This window comes from Chelmon rostratus, chromosome 7 (genome assembly GCF_017976325.1).
Source record: "Chelmon rostratus isolate fCheRos1 chromosome 7, fCheRos1.pri, whole genome shotgun sequence".
Taxonomy (NCBI): Eukaryota; Metazoa; Chordata; class Actinopteri; order Chaetodontiformes; family Chaetodontidae; genus Chelmon; species Chelmon rostratus.
Window position 1 is genome coordinate 9,861,351 of NC_055664.1, and position 19,454 is coordinate 9,880,804.

Sequence of the window (19,454 nt, forward strand, 5' to 3'; positions counted from 1 at the left end):
ACCCCCCCACCCCTCATACACACCCACACGCACACGCTTGCACAATATTTCTAAAAAAAAAAAAACATGCAACAATTACAAGATATAAGCTTTATTTACCAATACGACAGCAGTGGTGTAACACTATTTCTTAATCCAGTATTAGAGACATATTCATGTTTTAATAGGATAGTAAGTGTAAAATAATGGTTACAAAAAACACATTGTAAACCCTCATAAATATATTGCTGCTGCCTTAGACATACAATAATATGAAGAGAAATGAATGTGCTTTATTGCCTAGAGACCCTCCCTCAGATCTGCAGTATATTCTTGACTTTTTACTTTCTTCTTGTTTTCTTTGAACTGAACTCTAAGTTGCACTCTCTGTTTTATCTTCCCTTCGTGAAAAATGCTGCCATCCCATTTTTGAAAATACATAGTCTTGTACACTATGAGCCTGTTTTCATAAACTGAACTCTTTCCTGGACTCACCTGCATTCTGTGTCCTGCTTCTGACTTCTGGGCTTTATACTACAGGGTATGAAAAGCCTTTCCAGTAAAGATTTGTATCTGACAAAATTGAAAATCATGCAGTCTGCCAGAGTTTGAGGACTGTTACCAATATAATTTTTGCATTGTGCATGAGATAATTTTTGTAGTTTAGATTCAAGAACAAGTATTATATAGAAACGGGTAGCATTTCCTAAATGTTAAAAAAAAGTAATATAAACCTTGAGCACCCAATAACTATTTCTTGTATTAATGGGACAAAATACTTTATTGTGAACTTCATAATAATCATTTTACAGTAACACAAGAACTTTTCCATATGTACAAGTTATTCACATCAACCTACACACAAATTAGAGTATTATTACCCCACTACAGTTCTCAATGGTGCCTATAACTGTTGTTGTACTGAAAAGCAACTAGAGCTGCCCTCCTTTATTTGGTTCAATATGTATGACAAACAAATTGAATGTCCAGTCATGTCCAACAAAAGAGAAAAGAAAACCTCTGACCAGTCATTTTTTGAAACCTTTTGGAAAATTCTGATTCAAAGCCCACAACAGTAGTCAGCATTAGTCACTCGCATAACGCACAATGAGACATCTGATTGTGTTCTGGCTGCCTCATTGATTTGAAACAAATCACAAAGCCACTGAATGTGGTCAGTGACGTCAGTTTAGAAAAAAAGCACATCTTACAATGTTCCTCAGATTCAGGACTGAGCAAAAAATGTTAAAAAAGCAAGTCGGTCCAGAGAACAGCCAACACATTTTACAGCGCGTTGATTAATACTGTTCACACTGAAGGTATAACCAGGTATTGTGGGGTCAAAATGATGATCTATGAGAAAGATGTTGAATGAGGTACAGGCTGTTATCTGTTTGTGTATCAGAGACAAAGATAAAGATTTGTTGCCATGGCAGGATTCTATTTTAGCCCAGTGACATCACTGAGCCCTTAAAAATTTGGAAATATGGGAAATGAAGTCACAATGTCAGCATTTTTTTCTGCAAGAAAAAAAAACACCACAGTGTTGCTCAATTGAAAATGTCTTCATGACCTGCATCTGTCACCAAGTTTTTAGTGTCTGAGAAGGTCAATTTGTGCCCCTCTTCGGATTGCCATGTGTGCAGGCATGTGTCTATCTGGCTCTTCTTCTACGTATTGATATAAATGTGGTCATAAATGTCACAGTGGGCATGAACTGGCCTGTTTATCAGCATGTACAACATATTTTCAGACTTGTACTTCTCCACTTCATCAACATGGGCTTACAGTTCAGACTTTGCCTCAGCTGTCATTGTCAAACTCCAGGTTGGCTATGTTGTCCCATAGTTGTCGCCATACTGAATGTCAGGATGTCTCCCCACAGGGTCGTCAGAGGTCTCAGAGGTTAAGTCAGTTGAGGGCCGGCGCACTGCTCGGTGGAAGCGTGGGGGTGTCGTCTCTAAACGCATCCGACTGAAGGTCTGCAGAAGAAAGGTGCACTGTCTTATTGTCTGGCATTCACTGTCTGTAGACAACACAGCGCACAACTTGCATTTTCAACAGTAGCTCCAACAGAGATCCATATGAGCCTTTTTTCTCTTCTTTATAAATGAGGTGTAAGTGTAATTTTCTAAATAAAGACATTAAAGGATTGCTTGTAGGGTCTTAGAGAAGTGTTGGTTAGAAGCAGCAACAGTACAGCCCTACATAATTCTTGGTTTGAATGTTGCTGTGTGATTGTTCATTATCTTTAAGCAAATTAAAAATATATGACATCAAAGCGTTCCTTTCCTTTTCATCTAGATGTGCTTAATGATTATGCAAACATTACTAGAATATTGCTAACAATTTTCTAAGCTGTTGCTGCTGTTAGAGATGCTAGTAGGCCTTTGGTTGGCACTGCTTTAGTGTTTGCTAAGCGATTAAGCTATTAAGGTGTTTTAGGTTGTTGTTCAGATGTTGCTAGGGTGTTTCCCAGTGGATACTGAGCCACATATACAGCAATAAAGTATTATAATATAATATAATCTTACACAAGTCACTTTTGGGGACTAACATTCATTCCCCGGAGACTAATCATAGCCATAACCACTACTTGCCTGACCCTAACCCTCACACACACACACACACACTTTTCCACCCAAAATTAGAGAAACAAGGCAGGATGGAAATGCTGACTGTGCAATAATCTACTGTATTTATTTGGTTTGTGGCAGCCGTGCATATGATTCTCTCAGCTACACATCCAATCTGGTTAGCACATCACTCACACACACACACACACACACACACACACAGAAACACACACAGTTTCCCACAGAAAATAAGAGAAGCGAAGCGGCATAAAAAGGCTGACTGTGAGATAATCTTCTGTGGTTGTTGCTGAGCTGGTTTTTCTGTTGAAAATGTATTTTCAAATGGGGCAGGACACCAAAAATAAATGCTGGTAAATGCACGTGTGTGTGTGTATCTGAGATTTTCTATATTCATGAGTGTAAAGCAGAGTCTCTCACCAATGAGTGTCAAGCCTTGCTGCTGGTTCAGTATAACCGACGTCTCCTCTTCCTCCTCCTCTTCCCCCCAGTCTGCGATATTGGCTGGGGGGATGCACTGCTCCAAGAACAGGTCCTCCTCGTCTTCCTCCATGTCCATGTTCTCTGGAGGCCAGCGTAGCTCTCCGCTCTCCACCTCGCTCACCTCCGTGGGTTCCACAACAATGGAGGGCAAACGCTCCTTCTCGTGGTCGTGGTCCAGGCTGTTTAGGGTGGTCTCTGGGCCCAGGACAACCTCAACAGGGTCAGGGAAGATCTGGAGACAGGGGGGAGAGCTGACTGAGCACAAAAGTTACACAGAAAGTATGTTTTCACGCAAGTTGTTCATTGTTAGTCAAATCTGTAAGTCTGCATTTGCCTTTTTAAATATAATAATTTTAATAATTATTATAAGAAATCTAAAATGAAACTGGCATTTCATCTGCAGCTATTAAATTATTTTGATGTAATAAATTCAACCCGCTTGCACTTCAGTAATTAAAGTCTAGTCTGGTCACAGAAGGATGATGGGACAGACCTGGAATGGCAGTCTTTGGTCTTTCCTATCCATGTCTTCACAGTTTGGACCACTCACCTCCTCCATCTCTCTGCAGAGGAAACAAAGCAACAATAAGACTAGAAACAAACATACACTGTAAATGGAACAAACATGGGAACCTTCTCTTCCCATTGTGAATCTAAAGTCTGTAAGAAATCTCTTTTAACCCTCTTTTATATGTGTATTAAAATCCTTTTAATACTGTGGAACCTAAAAATTTAGCAAGTTTTATACAACTCTAGTAGCATTACAGTAGACCTTGAATTTTTCTTGGAACCTCAGAAGAGCCAACTTTGATAAGACTTTAATTTTAGAAGACTTTAAAACCCTCCGTAAAATCCAGTTACAGTCTCTTAGATCTCACCCAGAACCTCCGAGTGTACCGCTGTAAAATCGCTGCAGAAACTCATGGAAATCCTCAGAAAGTCCTCGAAATACCTTTCAGTGCGACAGTAGAAACTCCAAAGAAATTTATTTTGGGATACATTTTAAAAGATGCAGGTTGGATGTCAGATGAATGATGTTTGCTACATAGGACAGTACAACATACACCAGAAATCAGCAGTGACTGACAGCTTACTAGATGGAAAGCGATCAGGAAATGACTGCCTGCTTACATGGCCTCATGACATGTCTATCTGACTCGTCTACAAGCTTCCCACAGCTCAACGGCCGTCCGCGGTTGGACGCTCAGTGGCACTAGATGAAATCACTTCATCCGGTTTTCTATGAAATAACATCACTGCCCCCCTCACGACCCAGTGTCACAGCTGAATTGCACTAATATCTCAGTATCCAACGTCCCAAGCTTCTGATAGGTCAGAGATTTTCAGCCCTACATCTGATTTGCCAAAGCTGGTCTGGCGATATGAATTATGTGACTATGTGTGAGTGTGTGATTGTCCGAACACACACTCTGAAACACACTCAGATTAGTGCAGAACTCAAATGGGGTTTGATACCAAAATGGATCATGTCCTCTGGATTTCATTTTCAGACAGAATAAATTCTCTGTTTTGGCTCTGCCAGCACTTATAAAGAGCTCTTCAGCCCAGTCGCTACTAAAATGTTGACACTGTACATTCCTGCAAACCACACGTGTTAAATTTGCTTCATTTATTTATGAGTTTCATAAGTGTCACATCAACATTTCTAAAAAGGAATCAAAGTGAGAGAGTTCAGATTATTATTCCTCATTACGAGGAGGACCACTAGGCAAGACCACTGACAAGCAGCAGACCAGTTCGAGTGATTAAACTTAAGACAAAAGATGAATTTTTCCAAACTCCAACCATATGTTATTTCTACCTAAACCCAAACACAACACTGAGAAACCAACATGTCATCTCACTTTCACTACTTGTGAAAAGTGAGTCACCTCTGTTTTCTTTTAGCCACACTCTGATAAGATGAACTTTATCAGACTGTATGCTCCACAGTATCTGTAAAGTAGTCACTAGTTTGTGTTACATGCACGAGCCTGCGCCCACATCCAACGTCAATCTGTTTATGGTCTCCAGAAAAGCCGACAGGGGATTAAGAAGGGCTGAGGATCTGTCCGAATCCTCTTTTTATCCCCCTCTCCTGCTCCCTCTTTCTTTTCCTCACTGTGTCTCAGTGTCTGTCCTCGCTCCATAAGTACCAATCATGGTTTGTTGTCAATCGGCGGCCTGGTGTAATGACACAATCTGTTAAATCTTGCTTCCTCTTTAATGAAATTGCAGTTGAAAGACAAGTCTAATCTCTAGTCCTTCTGTTTTTAGACTCTGTGTTGGGTACTTTTTTGTATTTCCTAACAGCAGCCCCCGTCACATTCTGTGTCAGGAGGTAAAATCAAACTGTCTAAAATTGTGAATTCTTCCTGGAAATGAGCTCTGAGAACAAACGTATGTCAAGCAGGAAAAAGGGTCTAAATACATAGCAGATCCATTGTCAACATGCAGCCTAGTGTAAACAGCATGGACATAAACACCAAGTAAAAAAATCTGTGTAAAGGAGATAAGATACAAATTTGCTTTTGCTTTTAAAGAATTTAAGCAACTGAGCAAATGTGACAGCTGCTCAATATTATGAGGAAGTCTGAAGAAAATTTAACATAGCATTTCTGACAAGTGGCTGGAAAAGTCTGTATGTTTCACAAAAGAATATAGGAATGTAATGCATTTCCAAAACCAAAGTATAGATGCATTTTAGCCATGCCCGTCAGTTGTTCCTCAGTTGACCCCTTTGGTTCAGATTGAAATATCTTAACTAACCGGACTAACTAACTATTATATGGAGAGCCATGAACTTGTCTACATTCATGGTTTCCAGCAGATGCATCCTATAACTTCAGTGGTTCCTTCACTTTTCACGTTTCATTTTCATGTCAGTCCCCAGTGGTCCAGTGAAAGTTTATTCCAAAATGGTGTTCCCATCAGCTTTATGTTCAGTGCTAATTAGCAATGTTAGCATGCTAATATGCTAAACCTAGATGGTGAAATGGTGAACTTTACCCTTGCTAAACACATGTTAGGATTGTCACTGTGATCACGTTAGCACACTGACATTAGCAATCACCCCAAAGCATTGCTGTGACAAAGCGCATTCTCACAAAGCTGCTAGCGTAGCTTCATTTATATAGCATAAAACTATTTTATATCACATTAAAGCTAGTACATAAGGCTATAGTATTCTTTGTTTTTTTTTTTTTTGGTAATACATTAATGCACACTTGTGTGTGCCATAAAAGAGGCCAACTGCAAGCCGATGTAAATGTCTGCCCTATTCATCTTTAAGTCAAGTAGAATAAGTAGTACGGGTACGTTTAAGGTCACAGGCTAAGCCCACATTGACTGAGAAGTGTTCAGATCAGCAGCTGCAAACATGGTCTGAAAGTGTCTAAAAAGAGTTTTTAACATATGTAAAGGCTTACGTCTGATCAACAAGAGTTTCTAGTCAATTGAATATATTAGGCAACAGAAGAATTTATGATTTCAAAACAATTGAGAATTTCAAAAATTGCCTCAGTGGTTTCTCTCCCTCCGTCCGCCCCCACCCTCTCTCTGTCTCTCTCAAATTGAGTAGCTCTGATTAGAATTGATCTGAACTGATTTTTGCTGATCTTTTCTTTCTGACTGCCTTAATGTGACAGATTTCAAGCTTAGTGTTCCTATCAGCATCCTTAAGTTCATTGTATAATATGACAAATGAAGAAACACTAAGCCAGTTTTCGCAGCCGTCAAAACGAGGACACCCTGTTCTCATCTAAATAGGATCAGCTTTGGGTGGATGCTATCATTTTTGACCCACTTGTGAATGTGCACAGCCCTACAATTCAATTTCTGATATTACACTGCTGACAACTGTGTCACGCTAAGCCGTTTGTGTGCCACCTGGGATGGAAACTTTCAGTAGCTATAACGAAGGAGCTTAACCTCCATGTAATCCCTCTCATATACACTCTCTCCAAACACCTGCATGTTTCAGCTCAGTCAACAATCACTCCTAGTTTATGCAGCGTACTATATTATGCATGCCACAGGTTCAAACGTACAGTGCAACACTGTTCAAAAACACTCTCATACTTAACAATAAAAATGCATTCTAAATAAACTACAAAGTACTACAAATTATGAAACTGCTCCACAAGCCTTGTGCAGAGATTTGATACCACAAATGTTTTCAACCATTTTTTTTGTACAAAAACAAAATGTAATATTTCATAATGCCAATGAGCCAGATGATCAGTGAAATACAAATAGTTCACACTTAACAGATTAGCGTCATCAAGCGGAAACTGTGACAGGTGTGAGAGATATGACAGATTCCACAGAAACATCTTGTCTCATCTCAGAACCTTCCTGGCCATTCAGCCACAAATTAGTGAGACAAATAAGCCAAAACCCGCTTAGAAGCGTTCCTTTAAAGCTTTTTCAAAACTTACTGTTCTCGTGCAATGAAAGAAATTATGCTGAAGAAATTCTGTGGTCCCATTACAGCAGGCCATGAGGGCTTCCTGTTTTATCACAGCTATTTTACACTTCTCTAGCATCACCAGAGCTCGACTGTTAGATGATTCAAAACATGCCCAGAATCAAAGACCTCAGGTACCAGCAGGTTGACAGAACCAATTAATGGGCTCATAACTGGGTTCATCACTCACAGCCACACAGCAAACAGTCCTAAAGTTGATCAAATGGGGATTTAACAGTCTCAACCTTTTAGAAGACATTCCAGTAATTGTTAATTATCTTCTTAGTACTATAGCTAGTAAACTCTTTGTAAATTAGACGTGGTTTATTCTTTTCCATCTTTATCTGTAGCACAAATAGGGATATTTATTTAGATTCAGATTCAGAAAAACTACAAAGTAAATAAATAAAAGTCAAAATGTGCAAATGCACATGTGTATGTGCTAAGGGTATTGCAAATTTATAATATAATGATTCCATTGTGAACACAGGACAGCTGCTAAATGGAACTTGAATTGAAATTGTTTTGTCAGCTATATTTTCTACTTTAGATCTCATGAGTGAATCTTCTCTGGTGAGTTCCACACACCAGAGAAGATTCACACTTTTATTAACTACTACTCTCTATTTATTATCTATAAGAAAGCTGTTTAGGGGCACAAAGGGGAATGCATCCTGGGAAAAACCCACAGTTCTTGCTGAATGACATTTGTGCCTGCAATACACTTCCTCACACGCACTAACACGCACTCACACGCTCACACACGCTCACACACTCTCTCTCTCTCTCACACACACACACACGCAAACTTGATTAGCCTCTTACCCCTCACTTGCAGTCAGGCAGAATTCTTCTCCATCTTGGCACAGCTCCACAGTGGTGAAGCCCGGCTCCTCCACAGTGAGTTCAGGTGACACGAGAGGGGGTGCAGGTGCAGCTGAGCAGCTCCCGCAGCATTCCCCCTCCGCAGAGCCCTCAGCGAGGCTTTTGGCCTCCAGGGCGAAGCCTGGATTGGGAGCTCCCAAACCCTTAGGTGTCCCAGGAGTTAGGCGGGGGAGCAGGCGGTGGATGTGCGCCTGGTTTTCGTTGTCAGTTAGGACAGCACCTGTCTTGACCAGGCCAGTGCTGAGTCTGCTAGCCCAAAGCTTGCATACGCTCCCTTGTCTCCAGTATCCAACTTCCTTCCTTATGTCTCTCTCAATATCCCTGTCTGTTCCACCCCACCCCACTGCCAGGCTTTGGAGAGCAGCAGGATTAGCGTCTCTTTCGATTACAGAGGCTGGATGGGTGACGTCAGTCAGGCTTGACAGTCCCCTCTGATGAGTTGGCACACTGGGTCACTGGTACATCTGTAAAGAAACATATAAAGGGCACACAGATGGCATATGGCCCCTCTGATGATGGTAGCTAAATTGATTGAGGAGGAGCATAAGTTCTCACAAAACGGACAAAGACAAGTTTTGCACATTTTGATATGAGCCCCTCTCCGTCTCCCCCATCCTGTCCATTTGTGGACCATGCCTCTTTCTGCCTGTTCCCAACTGTGTGTGCCATTGCTCCATCAGTGGATTTAGATTTGGACGATTCATGGAATTAGCCCAGGGATCAAGGGCTCAGGGGTGGGGAGGGGACAGATATATATATATAACAGTCTCCAACTATTGCTAAACAGACAGAGCGCTGCTAACAGCAGTGTGTAATCCCCTCTGTAGGCTAAGTCAGTAGGCTATATATGGAACAAGGTAGTGAAGGAGCTGGTGCAACATGAAGGGCATCCTGCTTCTGCAAGCACTTCTCTTATGCTGGTTTTGGACCTTAGCACACCGCTACATTTTGCTCTACCACCATTCCCATTATAACTTTCTGTATGTACAGAATCAATCCCAAACACTCATATTATTCCAGTGATATTTTAAAATACACAAGTGTATATATACACATGCACGCACACACACACACACACACACACACACAGTCATGCACTTGTAAAAAGACTTGCTGGTGAGTCAAATGCAGCTTTCCACATTATTATTAAATTATCATAGACAAACGATTCCAGAACAACTACACCATCGAAAATTTATATATGTATATGTAGAATTTGTCATATTCCCAGTTCAGTGTTTGTAGTGTAACAGTTGCTTACAAAATTGGTCCCAACAATCAGTTTTCAGAATTTACAGTAACTGTGAGCTTCTCTCTACATACAACATTAACATTGGTTATTGTTTGGGGTAATGACATCAGTGTCAAAATGTCAATAAAGTTCTTAGACTCTCTGGGCTTTGTGCCACTTCAGACTATTATTATTATTATTATTATTATTATTATTATTATTATTATTATTATTATCATTATTATTATCAAGTCTTGATTTGCATCAGTAAATTCAAGGCTGAACTTTGAACTGGATATATACCTATGAAAAAACATATAATGTAATACTGTGTGGCTTTAATGCAAATAAAAACATGCTTGCTTGCATTTTTTTTCTGTCCTCCGACGCCTAGAGGCGCTGCCTCGGCAATCATCACTGATTAAACTGTACACGCATGCGCAGATGGTCTGCTTTCAAACAAGTGGAAGCCATAGCGGCGGTAGACGAAGAGAAGGTGCCTCACATTTATTATTTGTCAAGATTTAGCTTCAACCGATAGGTTTTCCAATGGATTTGGACTCTGGAACATACGAACCAGGATTTGTTGGGATACGGTTTTGTCAAGAATGGTGAGTTTGTGGGCGAATAGAGGGTTTAAGAAGTTAGCAAGCTAGCTTGCTAGCCATCGTTTGTGCAAGATAACATAACGTTGCCTTATTATTATATAGCCATGTATAAATTTGTATAAGAATCGAAAAGCTCCGTAACACACAAAACACGCTGGCTTTGTCTTCCAGTAACAACATGTTATACCCGAAAGAAGACAAGGAGAACCGTATCCTGCTTTATGCGGTAAGTTTGCGGTAGGAAGTTACTATGAAATTGTGTCTAAGAAGCAAAGTTAGCATAAGTGTGACCAGCTAAAAAAATGAAACACTAAAAGTTCAGCGACCAGCAAAGTTGTCTCGTGCATCAGTTTGAGTCCATCACAATGAGAAATGTAGTGCGGTAAGTGATGTTGTTGCTAACACAAAACTATATCTACTATATAAAATAAAAGTATACAGGAATAGCTTCTGACACAGGAAGATACTCAAGCGTCCATTTTATGCCTGTATTAATTTGCTGAATGTCCTGTGCACAGTGCAGGAACTGTGACTACCAACAAGAGGCAGACAACAGCTGCATTTATGTCAACAAGATCACCCATGAGGTTGAGTAAGTAAAAGAAAACATGGTGCCACATAAATGGCCAAGATCTTAGTTAGCTTGAAATTCACCAGTATATCACTCTACCGTTTTCACTGCTTGAAAGAATAATTTAACACCCTTTGAAAATCTTGTTCTTGCTACACTCCAGTTGTTTGACCTGCTCGCCTTGCTGTAGTGATGAACAGGTGTACACAGGACACTGTTACATCACTGCTGGCTGTGGATATGGGTGCAACAAAGCACATTTCTATATGTTCTGAGGAACAGGCTTTAAACTTTTCAGCCTTGTATTAAGTTCCTCTTTTAGTTGTGTCCTGCTTGTTGCGCAACTGCTACAGCACTTCTGAAAATCTGTAAAAGACAATCCCTTGATATGTGTTAACACATATTGAGTGACTACACATAAGGCAAAACATTTGTTTGTAATGCCCCATGATGTCAGTCATTTGAGGGCCAGTCACTGGTAAGTTATCCGTCATCTTGCTTCTGTCTTTCTCCAGTGAGTTGACACAAATCATCGCTGATGTATCTCAGGATCCAACACTACCAAGGACGGAGGACCACCCCTGCCCCAAGTGAGTTTATTATAATAAGTCACCTTCATTCATTCCCTCTGGAGGCTCGTAATTGTAAGTCATTTTGGACCACAAGAAGGCAGAAAGTTGACTACTAAATTCCTAATTCACAGCACCAAGGCTTTATAACCTCATCATATGTAATTTCTGATGTATTAACAAACAGTCACCTAAAGTTACACTGATGCCAGAAACGGACCATGCATGCAAACCACATATAGGTTTAAGGTAGATGTTAAGTTACAGACTGTGTGTCAAATCTCAGTGTAATCAATAATCGAATTTAGTTCATTAATCAACAATCCCTTCACATTACAAAGAGAAATTAAAATAAAAATTATAGCTGTCATTTGTTTGCTTTTTCTTCTGCAAGAGCACCAGCGTATGTACCCTTGGAGCCTTTTGGCCTGACTGAAATTACTGAGACGTTGTGACATTGAGCGGCTGCTTTTGTCACAGTTTCTAACATTGTGTTGTGTTTCTTCCCAGATGTGGTCACAAGGAGGCAGTGTTCTTCCAGTCGCACAGTATGAAGGCTGAGGTAATGATCTTTCGTCATGAAATTCATTATGCATGACCTTTTAGTCTTAACATTGTTTGTCTATGAATGAATTGACTGTCTGTTTGTGGTCCGCAGCATCACATTTTTCACTCAGTAATGAAACCGTTTCTTGCTTTGTTTCTCCTGACAGGATGCCATGAGACTGTACTACGTCTGCACAGCCCCTCACTGTGGCCACAGATGGACAGAGTAAAGTCAGTGATCATGAAGTGGTCATTTCCATCTACAGCAGTGCTGTTCAAAAAAGAACTGTTCCCAGCTGCAGCTCAAAGACTTATTTTTTATTCTTACTGTTCTGTTGCTGCTGATGTCTGCAGACCCTGGAATTATCTTTGTGTGACGACTTGCAGTTGGTCAGAAACCATCATGTAAATTTTATGTATTAATAGTTTTTTAACAGTTGTCATTGTCAAAAGTGTTTTGTTAGATTAAAGAATCAGTCGTTTCAAACGTCTCTGTGTTTTTAATGAAACTAGTAAACAAGTAGCATGTTATAATTATTCACAATAGCAGACACACCTATGCTTTTGACAGCATCGACACTTAATTGGCCTCTAAAGTGTTCAGGCCAGTTACTCATATCGTTCTTGTTTCTTCCTGCAGTAAAATCAAACACGCTACTTGTTATTGCAAAACAGACTGATTTCCTCTTAACACTCCCGTGACTCTTGACATCATTTTAAACCAGTCATGCCTCATCAGTGGGAAGTAAGCTGCCACAGCTTTACTGTCACTGTGGAATATTGACAGTCATTAAGTCCCTCTTTATCGCACATGTAGATTCCAAATGACCTGTTGGGCAACCGTAGAAAAAATACTTGTGAGCTCATTAGAACAACCTTATCCACACGAACAGCAAAGAACAAGGAAGGTGTACTTCCCATGACCACACCTCCTGAAACAGGCGCCTTGATAATGCAGCTGCACAGTCTGCTGGCAGTCAGTCATCAAAACCAAAGGTACCTGCGTGCCTGGAGGTATGGACCAGAAAGGTACGACAGCTTTGCGCTACTTAGAATTGAAAGAATTTTCATCTCAGTTATGACATATGCTACGTTTTTTTAACTTCAACCTGCTTTTGATCGTCTTTAAATTGCTTCTCAGTGAACATTGTGTCAAGGGCGCAGTGGGGAGCAGCTGCCCCGCGACAGAAGGAGGCTTTGAAGGGCTGTGCTCAAAGAGTTGTCATACACCACACTGCCCTCCCAAAGTGCACAGGCCTGAAAGAGTGTAAGGATCGCCTTGTCAGCATCCAGAGACAGCACATGACAGAAAGAGGCTTCGATGACATTGGATACAAGTGAGTAGGCCTGTTGCCTTCAAGGGAAATGCTGTTTATATACGTACTACTGTATGTGTTATGTGGACGTATTGGATGGATATTAGTCGTGTATTCCTTCTAATGAGTTTCTGCTAGTTTTTAATGCTACAGGATCAACAAACATAGTTTCTGTATGTTCCAGTTTTCTCGTCGGGGGAGATGGTACAGTGTTCGAGGGCCGTGGCTGGGGTGTGGTGGGAGCGCATGCCAGAGGCAACAATCATGACTCACTGGGGATTGCTTTCATGGGCAATTTCAACAGTGAGTTCACTTAATTACTTTTTGCATTTCGCCAACAATAACAGCGCATTACATGTCAAAGAGCATATAAAGCTGCAGTTTCCATAACCCTTCAGGATGGTATTAGAAAGTCTTGATAAAGTTTTGCACATATAGATAATGCTACTTCTTTTGATTTCAGATGACACTCCGAGTGCTGAGGCAATGTCGTCAGTCAAACAGCTGCTGCAGTTTGGTGTCTCTCAGGATTTTGTGTGCCCTGAGTTTATTGTGGTGGGGCACAGGGATCTGGGAGGCACAGAATGTCCGGGAGATAAACTTTATGCTGCACTACCACAACTGAGGAGTGCCAAATAAGGCTCGCTGCAGATTATGATGGTTTTATTTTAGCTTTGAATTGAATTGAAGTGGATTGTGAAGATGTCCTGCACTTATTATATCCTGTCAGACGTTTCTCTCACAGTAGAGGGAGCCATCATATTGGATGAAACCAATAATGCTCTCTAGCTGTCCAAAATGCCTATAGAAACTCCAAATCAATGCACTTCAATTCATATGCTGACAGATTTTCTGGGGAACTCTTACTTTTTAATTTGATTACATTCTTTCAATTTTTCCATGGTATAATGGTGGGCAGTGCATTTTACTGATGAATGCTTTGCTTGATATTGTTAGTGTTTCCCTGTTAACGTCCACAGCCCGTTGTAATGTTAAGATACATTTATCAGCAAATTGTGACAATATGATGTATTTTTTCGTCATGTGAGGAATTCTCTTTTTGCTTATCGTCTCCCACATAGGCAGGCTTCGCAGAAGTCCCCAACCAAACAGAATTAATTCAAGCATTGATTAAATATACTGTATACAAGCCTACAAAATCACGGCAAGGGCAGTGAGCTCATGCAAATGTCTTCAGGGTACAATATCATTGGAAACAACACAAGACATGAAATCAAATATTTAACAGAGGAAAAGATCCAAGGGGATTACAAGTGTTGAAATAACAATGCGTGCTTTCTGCAGTGCCTGAAACATTCCCAACAAGTGCTCACTTGTGCTGTGCAGGGATTATGAAGGGAGGCCCCTATCAAATTGGATAAGAGAAGGTGTGATAGTAGTAGATTGTATGTGTGGTTCCGGCTGTCATGTCTGATATTCAGTAACTGAAAATTAAGAAGTTGTCATTGTATTGAAATATTACCAAATATAAATTAGCTATAAGGTTGTGATAAGATAGTGCTCTTTTTTGATATGTCAAGGTTTATTTAATTTTCAGTTCTATTTTTCTGTAACTTTTAAATTGGATTAAATTTCCTCTGTGACAAATATAACCAGTACATATTGTGTTTTTTTTAAAATAAAAAATAAAAGGGAACTTGTTGTTGTTGTTGTTGAACCTGTTTATGATTTTCTTTCATTTTACAGAAAGGTTCAGAAATTTTACCCCAAGGCCACTCTGCACTGCCTTTACTGGTAGCAAATCATTTATAGTCAAATAATATTTTCTCATTCATTTGAATATTGGAACAGAAATCACAGACTTTCTGTTCCTGTCCTTTTTGTCTTTGGGATTTGGAAAGAATTTAACAACCCAAACACCCAGCTTAACTATAAATCCACTTTGCTGACATTCTTCTGTCCAAAGACCATAATGTTCATAGCAGTATTTATTTCAAGTCATATAACAAGAGTCAGGCTGCTGTTTTAAGATGTCAGTAATTTTCCATCCTTAGCAGGAGAAGGGACTGGTTAACTTAAGTCAATTTTGATGAAACTTTATTGAACATGTATTAAGAATTATGAGCATATCAGCAGCACCTGTGATTAAATGATTTGTGATACATATGATATTTCCAAACAAATTCATTTGGATCAGGTCACCACAAAGCAGAACAGCCCTAAGAGAATGAGCAGAGATAGACACTATGGCCTATTTCATGTCTGCTCAGTAATACATTTCCATTTAAAAACAAGATCTCTTTCACGATATGGAGACTTGTTTTAAATGTAGAAATAAGTGGAATCACCTTACCCTGTTTGCTAAAAAATTGTACACAACGTGAATCTGTCCATTACTTCCCTTTATTCTGTTTGTTCAGGCCTATTACCGACAAGACCAGAGAGATGAGGCCAGCCCGGAGGGCAAGGCGCGTGTGAGAGGGTTCAGTTTCACCAGTCACGGAAGTGTTATAATTGAACCCGCGAGTTCACCGATCAGTCACACTGATTGACAGCATTTCATCCCGGGCCCAAGTGTGTATTGGCACGTTTTGGGTGCGGAGCACGTGGGTTTAGTTAGTCCGAAATATTTTTTGGATTCTTTTAATAATGGCCCTCACGAGCCAGTGTCAAAAAATCATTTTTTATGAGAGACGTTGTGATCGTGTTACGGCTTTGATTGTATGGAGAAAAAGTGGTTTGATAGGGGGTGAATTATTTAGTGTATTTCCTAAAATGAGGATCCAGTTCTGTCTCAGTAACGGAACGTGCACACATTACGCCCCCAAATGTTTCGCTGTTACATCCAATAACAGAGTAATGCTCTACTTTTTGTAGGTGGTGAGTCCTGAGCCGCTGTGATCATGCGCATTTGTTGTCACGCTGTCTGGCCAGCGCGTCTTTGGCTCCTCACCACTTTGAATCAGCGCATCTTTGCTCTGTGGCTTCAGAGACGCGCTCTCCTCTCATCAACTCGCGCCTTTCAGGATTTTGGTTGCAACTTTAACCTTTAATATGGAGGATTTGAAAACTTCGGACCGTTTTTTCCGCAAGTCCTCATTTAGCATCAGCAGCCTGTTGAGGAGACGAGAAGGAGGGATGGGTGACCAGGAGACTCATTCCCCGTCCCAGAAACTGCGCTCCGCGCATTTAGAGAAACCAAGCCAAGTGGGAAACTTTGGCGACGAAAAGAACTGCGAAACCCCCAAACAGTTCACCAAAGTAGAAACCAAACCGGTGATTTCAAATGGAAAACGAGAGGGAAATAAGGGAGAATCAAAGAAAAGCGGGGGAGCAGAAGAGAGCGTTAAACCTGAGAAACCTCCGTTCAGTTATAACGCGCTCATCATGATGGCGATCCGCCAGAGCCCCGAAAGACGGCTCACACTGAACGGCATCTACGAGTTCATCATGGATAACTTTCCATACTACCGACAGAACAGGCAAGGATGGCAAAATTCAATCCGGCACAACCTGAGTCTGAATAAGTGTTTCGTGAAAGTCCCGCGCCACTATGATGACCCGGGTAAAGGCAACTACTGGATGCTGGACCCCTGCAGTGAGGACGTCTTTATAGGTGGCACATCAGGGAAACTACGGCGCAGGGCCGCGGCTGGCTCCAGGGCCAAGCTTGCACTGAAAAGGGGAGGAGGTGGTCTGATGTCCTCCAACAGCGCAACCAGCGTGACCTTGGCCGCAGCGGGTCCATTTTACTGGCCGGTGCCACCGTTCCTGCCTCTCCAAACACCAGTGCGCACCCACCTTGGCGCAGGGACTTACCTGAGTGCTCACCCCCGCTTCCCCAACCACGCCACGTCGCTTGTTTCTCAGCGGTCCCGGTTGAGTGCAACAAGTGCTGCAGACGCCGACCGGTTCGTGCAGACTCACCAGGAGATGTCTTACATTGGGGTCAGTTGCGCGCAATCCCGTCGCCACCAGATTGGCACAGCCTGCGCCGCTTTCTCCACATCCATCCCTGCATGCACCCTGCCGCTGTCGGATCCGTGCTCTTTTAACATGATCTCCGGACAGGCCAGCTACTTTTACTCTCACCAAATACCATGTGCCGCAACGTTTAGTCCGTGCCAGGAGGAGTGCGCCACGTCCAAGACGTCTCCGGGACAATTCTTATCCAAGAACGGCCACTCGGACCTGGGGGGTTGCTGTAATGACTTTCCAAATTACTGCCCTCAAGTCAGTTCTAGCCCCCCTTCGTCTTGGAATATAGAAAAAATCAGTCATAGTGCCTAATATGTAAGGTATAAAATACTGCAGTAGAATTTAGATGAATGAAGTTGGCTAATAAAAGGCCGGAGTATCCTACTTAAAGATTAAGACGTGCAAATTTTATTGATTTCATGAAAAATGATAAATATAACCCGGAATATTTCCCTAATAATTTCTCTGTGCTACTGTGAAAAACATTTAAATTGAAATACGAAATATTTTGCACTTGTATTATTTCAGCAGAACGCCCGTTACGCAATTTGTGTCAAATTAACAAAATATTTGCTGATGCATAAACATGTGAGGGTCTCGCATAAAATTTAAGCAAAGGCTTCTTCAAAATGTGCAAAAATCTGTATTTGGTTATTTTAAATCACGTTAGGGTAACCAGGACGGGATCAAATCATTTTTAAAAATGTAATTATGTTATATATTAGAAACAAAGTTCTCCACTCTTGTATGCACTTGTCAGGATAGAAATTGAGGCGATGTTTGCGCGCATGTCACCGTTTTCGGTCTAATGGCGTCATCAGAAATGATCCTCCGCAAAATACCGAAAAATGTCATTTTAAAAAAGTAATATAATAAAAAAAAAACAGACACAAAATGATTACTCTGTCTAAGGTTATTTTTTTGTCAGCATGTTGAACAAGCCCTTTAAAAGCTATTGACATATTGTGGAAGATGAGCGAGTTTCAGCTAACTTCATTCTTAAAAAAAAAAAAAGTAATATAATTATTTTTAGTCCAGGGAGGTGAAATCGTTTTAAAGTGTAGAAAGGTATACAGTGTAAGTAAAAAACAAAAGAAGAAGAAGATGAAGAAGAAGAAGAGAGCGATGCAATGTTAAAATGACAATTCAAGTGCTTGTTTCCTGTATTAATTGCCTTCGTTTCGGTGAGCTGCAACCAAAAGATATCACATTACTATTTTAATTAGTTTGCATGTAATTAAACGATAAATAATGTATTTTTAATTGTGTTTTCTTTTCACCTCATTAAAACCTCTTGATTGCTCTTATTCGGCTGTGTTATTAAATGTTTCACTCTAAAGCCCACACAACAAGGACTACAGGCTGAGTTTAATTGTTTAAAGTAAAGTGTGAGAAATCTCAGTGAAGTTTTGTAGACGTCTGGTGATCCTTTGCTTTTTTTTCCCTGTAAAGATCAACAGTTCAAATGTTCATCTGAAGCTTTCTTGGGGAGACATCATGTTGAAACTGTGTGCAGACTGTGATGTAACTTCAACAGGTAGACATGACATTTCCAGCCTGATCTTATTGATCTGTCTTGTGTTTCACCCGGTGCTGACATCACTGCCTGTTAAACTTTCCCTCACCTCACCCTGTCGCTCCCCCTGAGATATAAATTCATAAAAAATACATGTGTGAGGATGGAGATTAGAGCAGCTTTCTGGACCGCTGCCTCCTTCAGACAAAGACTCTTTATATCAAAAGACCCCAGCCCGTCACCTTTCACATTCACAGTCGCCTGTGGTTAAAGCAGACTGGGCTGGATCAGGTAACCTCACTGCTGGCACACTCACGGTCTAGATAGATACGCAGATAATAATATTTTCATTACTGGCATGAGTAATTGTGGTCGCAGCACAGAGAGAAGGGGGACAGAACTGTGAATCAACAGGTCTCTGGTGCGAAGTAGAGTTTTATAGCCTGAGGCAGGAGTAAGAAGATACTGTTTGCTGTTAGTGTAATAAATAACCACCTTCCTTTGACTGCTCCACTAATAATCACCCCTGCTGCTGCAGTCTTTGACTCAGATAGTTGGATTGGGATGGTTTGGTGCTGATCATATGCTGAAAGTCAGTCAACATGGTTTCTGGTCTCTAATTGTGTTCTCTTAGCCCACTTTGTCAAACTTTGCCACCAAAATTAGGATAAAGTGACTCATTTTAAAGCTAAATAGTTTAAGGCACTGTACAAAAATTATAAGTGGGAGGAGGGGGGAGTTGGTTTTTT

The 19,454-nt window shown here is 40.8% G+C and overlaps 4 protein-coding genes across 4 annotated transcripts; 3 read left to right on the forward strand and 1 right to left on the reverse strand.

The window, feature by feature from the left end:
- Positions 1 to 125: 125 nt before the first annotated feature.
- On the reverse strand, positions 126 to 9,378 carry lbhl (LBH regulator of WNT signaling pathway, like). Its single transcript, XM_041940727.1, has 5 exons — positions 9,367 to 9,378; positions 8,350 to 8,840; positions 3,550 to 3,619; positions 2,994 to 3,288; positions 126 to 1,961 (listed from the first exon to the last, which is right to left on the reverse strand). Exons 1-5 carry the CDS (start codon positions 9,376 to 9,378, stop codon positions 1,891 to 1,893), a joined length of 939 nt encoding a protein of 312 aa, XP_041796661.1. The 3' UTR covers positions 126 to 1,890.
- Positions 9,379 to 10,109: 731 nt separating this feature from the next.
- polr2i (RNA polymerase II subunit I) lies at positions 10,110 to 12,435 on the forward strand. Its single transcript, XM_041941138.1, has 6 exons — positions 10,110 to 10,251; positions 10,420 to 10,474; positions 10,767 to 10,840; positions 11,335 to 11,409; positions 11,899 to 11,950; positions 12,102 to 12,435. Exons 1-6 carry the CDS (start codon positions 10,190 to 10,192, stop codon positions 12,162 to 12,164), a joined length of 381 nt encoding a protein of 126 aa, XP_041797072.1. The 5' UTR covers positions 10,110 to 10,189; the 3' UTR covers positions 12,165 to 12,435.
- A 458-nt stretch (positions 12,436 to 12,893) lies between these two features.
- pglyrp5 (peptidoglycan recognition protein 5) lies at positions 12,894 to 14,890 on the forward strand. Its single transcript, XM_041941144.1, has 4 exons — positions 12,894 to 12,963; positions 13,076 to 13,271; positions 13,435 to 13,553; positions 13,714 to 14,890. Exons 1-4 carry the CDS (start codon positions 12,951 to 12,953, stop codon positions 13,887 to 13,889), a joined length of 504 nt encoding a protein of 167 aa, XP_041797078.1. The 5' UTR covers positions 12,894 to 12,950; the 3' UTR covers positions 13,890 to 14,890.
- Positions 14,891 to 16,265: 1,375 nt separating this feature from the next.
- Positions 16,266 to 17,501, forward strand: foxg1c (forkhead box G1c). The gene has a single exon (XM_041940729.1). It carries the CDS (start codon positions 16,266 to 16,268, stop codon positions 17,499 to 17,501), a length of 1,236 nt encoding a protein of 411 aa, XP_041796663.1.
- The last annotated feature ends 1,953 nt before the right edge of the window (positions 17,502 to 19,454 follow it).

Coding starts and splice junctions, on each gene's coding strand:
- lbhl (XM_041940727.1), bottom strand. Junction 3,289..3,549: donor ACCAAAGACTGCCATTCCAG/GTCTGTCCCATC, acceptor CCCTGTCTCCAG/ATCTTCCCTGACCCTGTTGA. Junction 1,962..2,993: donor GCAAGGCTTGACACTCATTG/GTGAGAGACTCT, acceptor TTTCTTCTGCAG/ACCTTCAGTCGGATGCGTTT.
- foxg1c (XM_041940729.1), top strand. CDS start 16,266: ATGGAGGATTTGAAAACTTCGGACCGTTTTTTCCGCAAGTCCTCATTT.
- pglyrp5 (XM_041941144.1), top strand. Junction 13,272..13,434: donor TTCGATGACATTGGATACAA/GTGAGTAGGCCT, acceptor TGTATGTTCCAG/TTTTCTCGTCGGGGGAGATG. Junction 13,554..13,713: donor TTTCATGGGCAATTTCAACA/GTGAGTTCACTT, acceptor TTTTGATTTCAG/ATGACACTCCGAGTGCTGAG.
- polr2i (XM_041941138.1), top strand. CDS start 10,190: ATGGATTTGGACTCTGGAACATACGAACCAGGATTTGTTGGGATACGG. Junction 10,841..11,334: donor AAGATCACCCATGAGGTTGA/GTAAGTAAAAGA, acceptor GTCTTTCTCCAG/TGAGTTGACACAAATCATCG. Junction 11,410..11,898: donor GAGGACCACCCCTGCCCCAA/GTGAGTTTATTA, acceptor GTTTCTTCCCAG/ATGTGGTCACAAGGAGGCAG.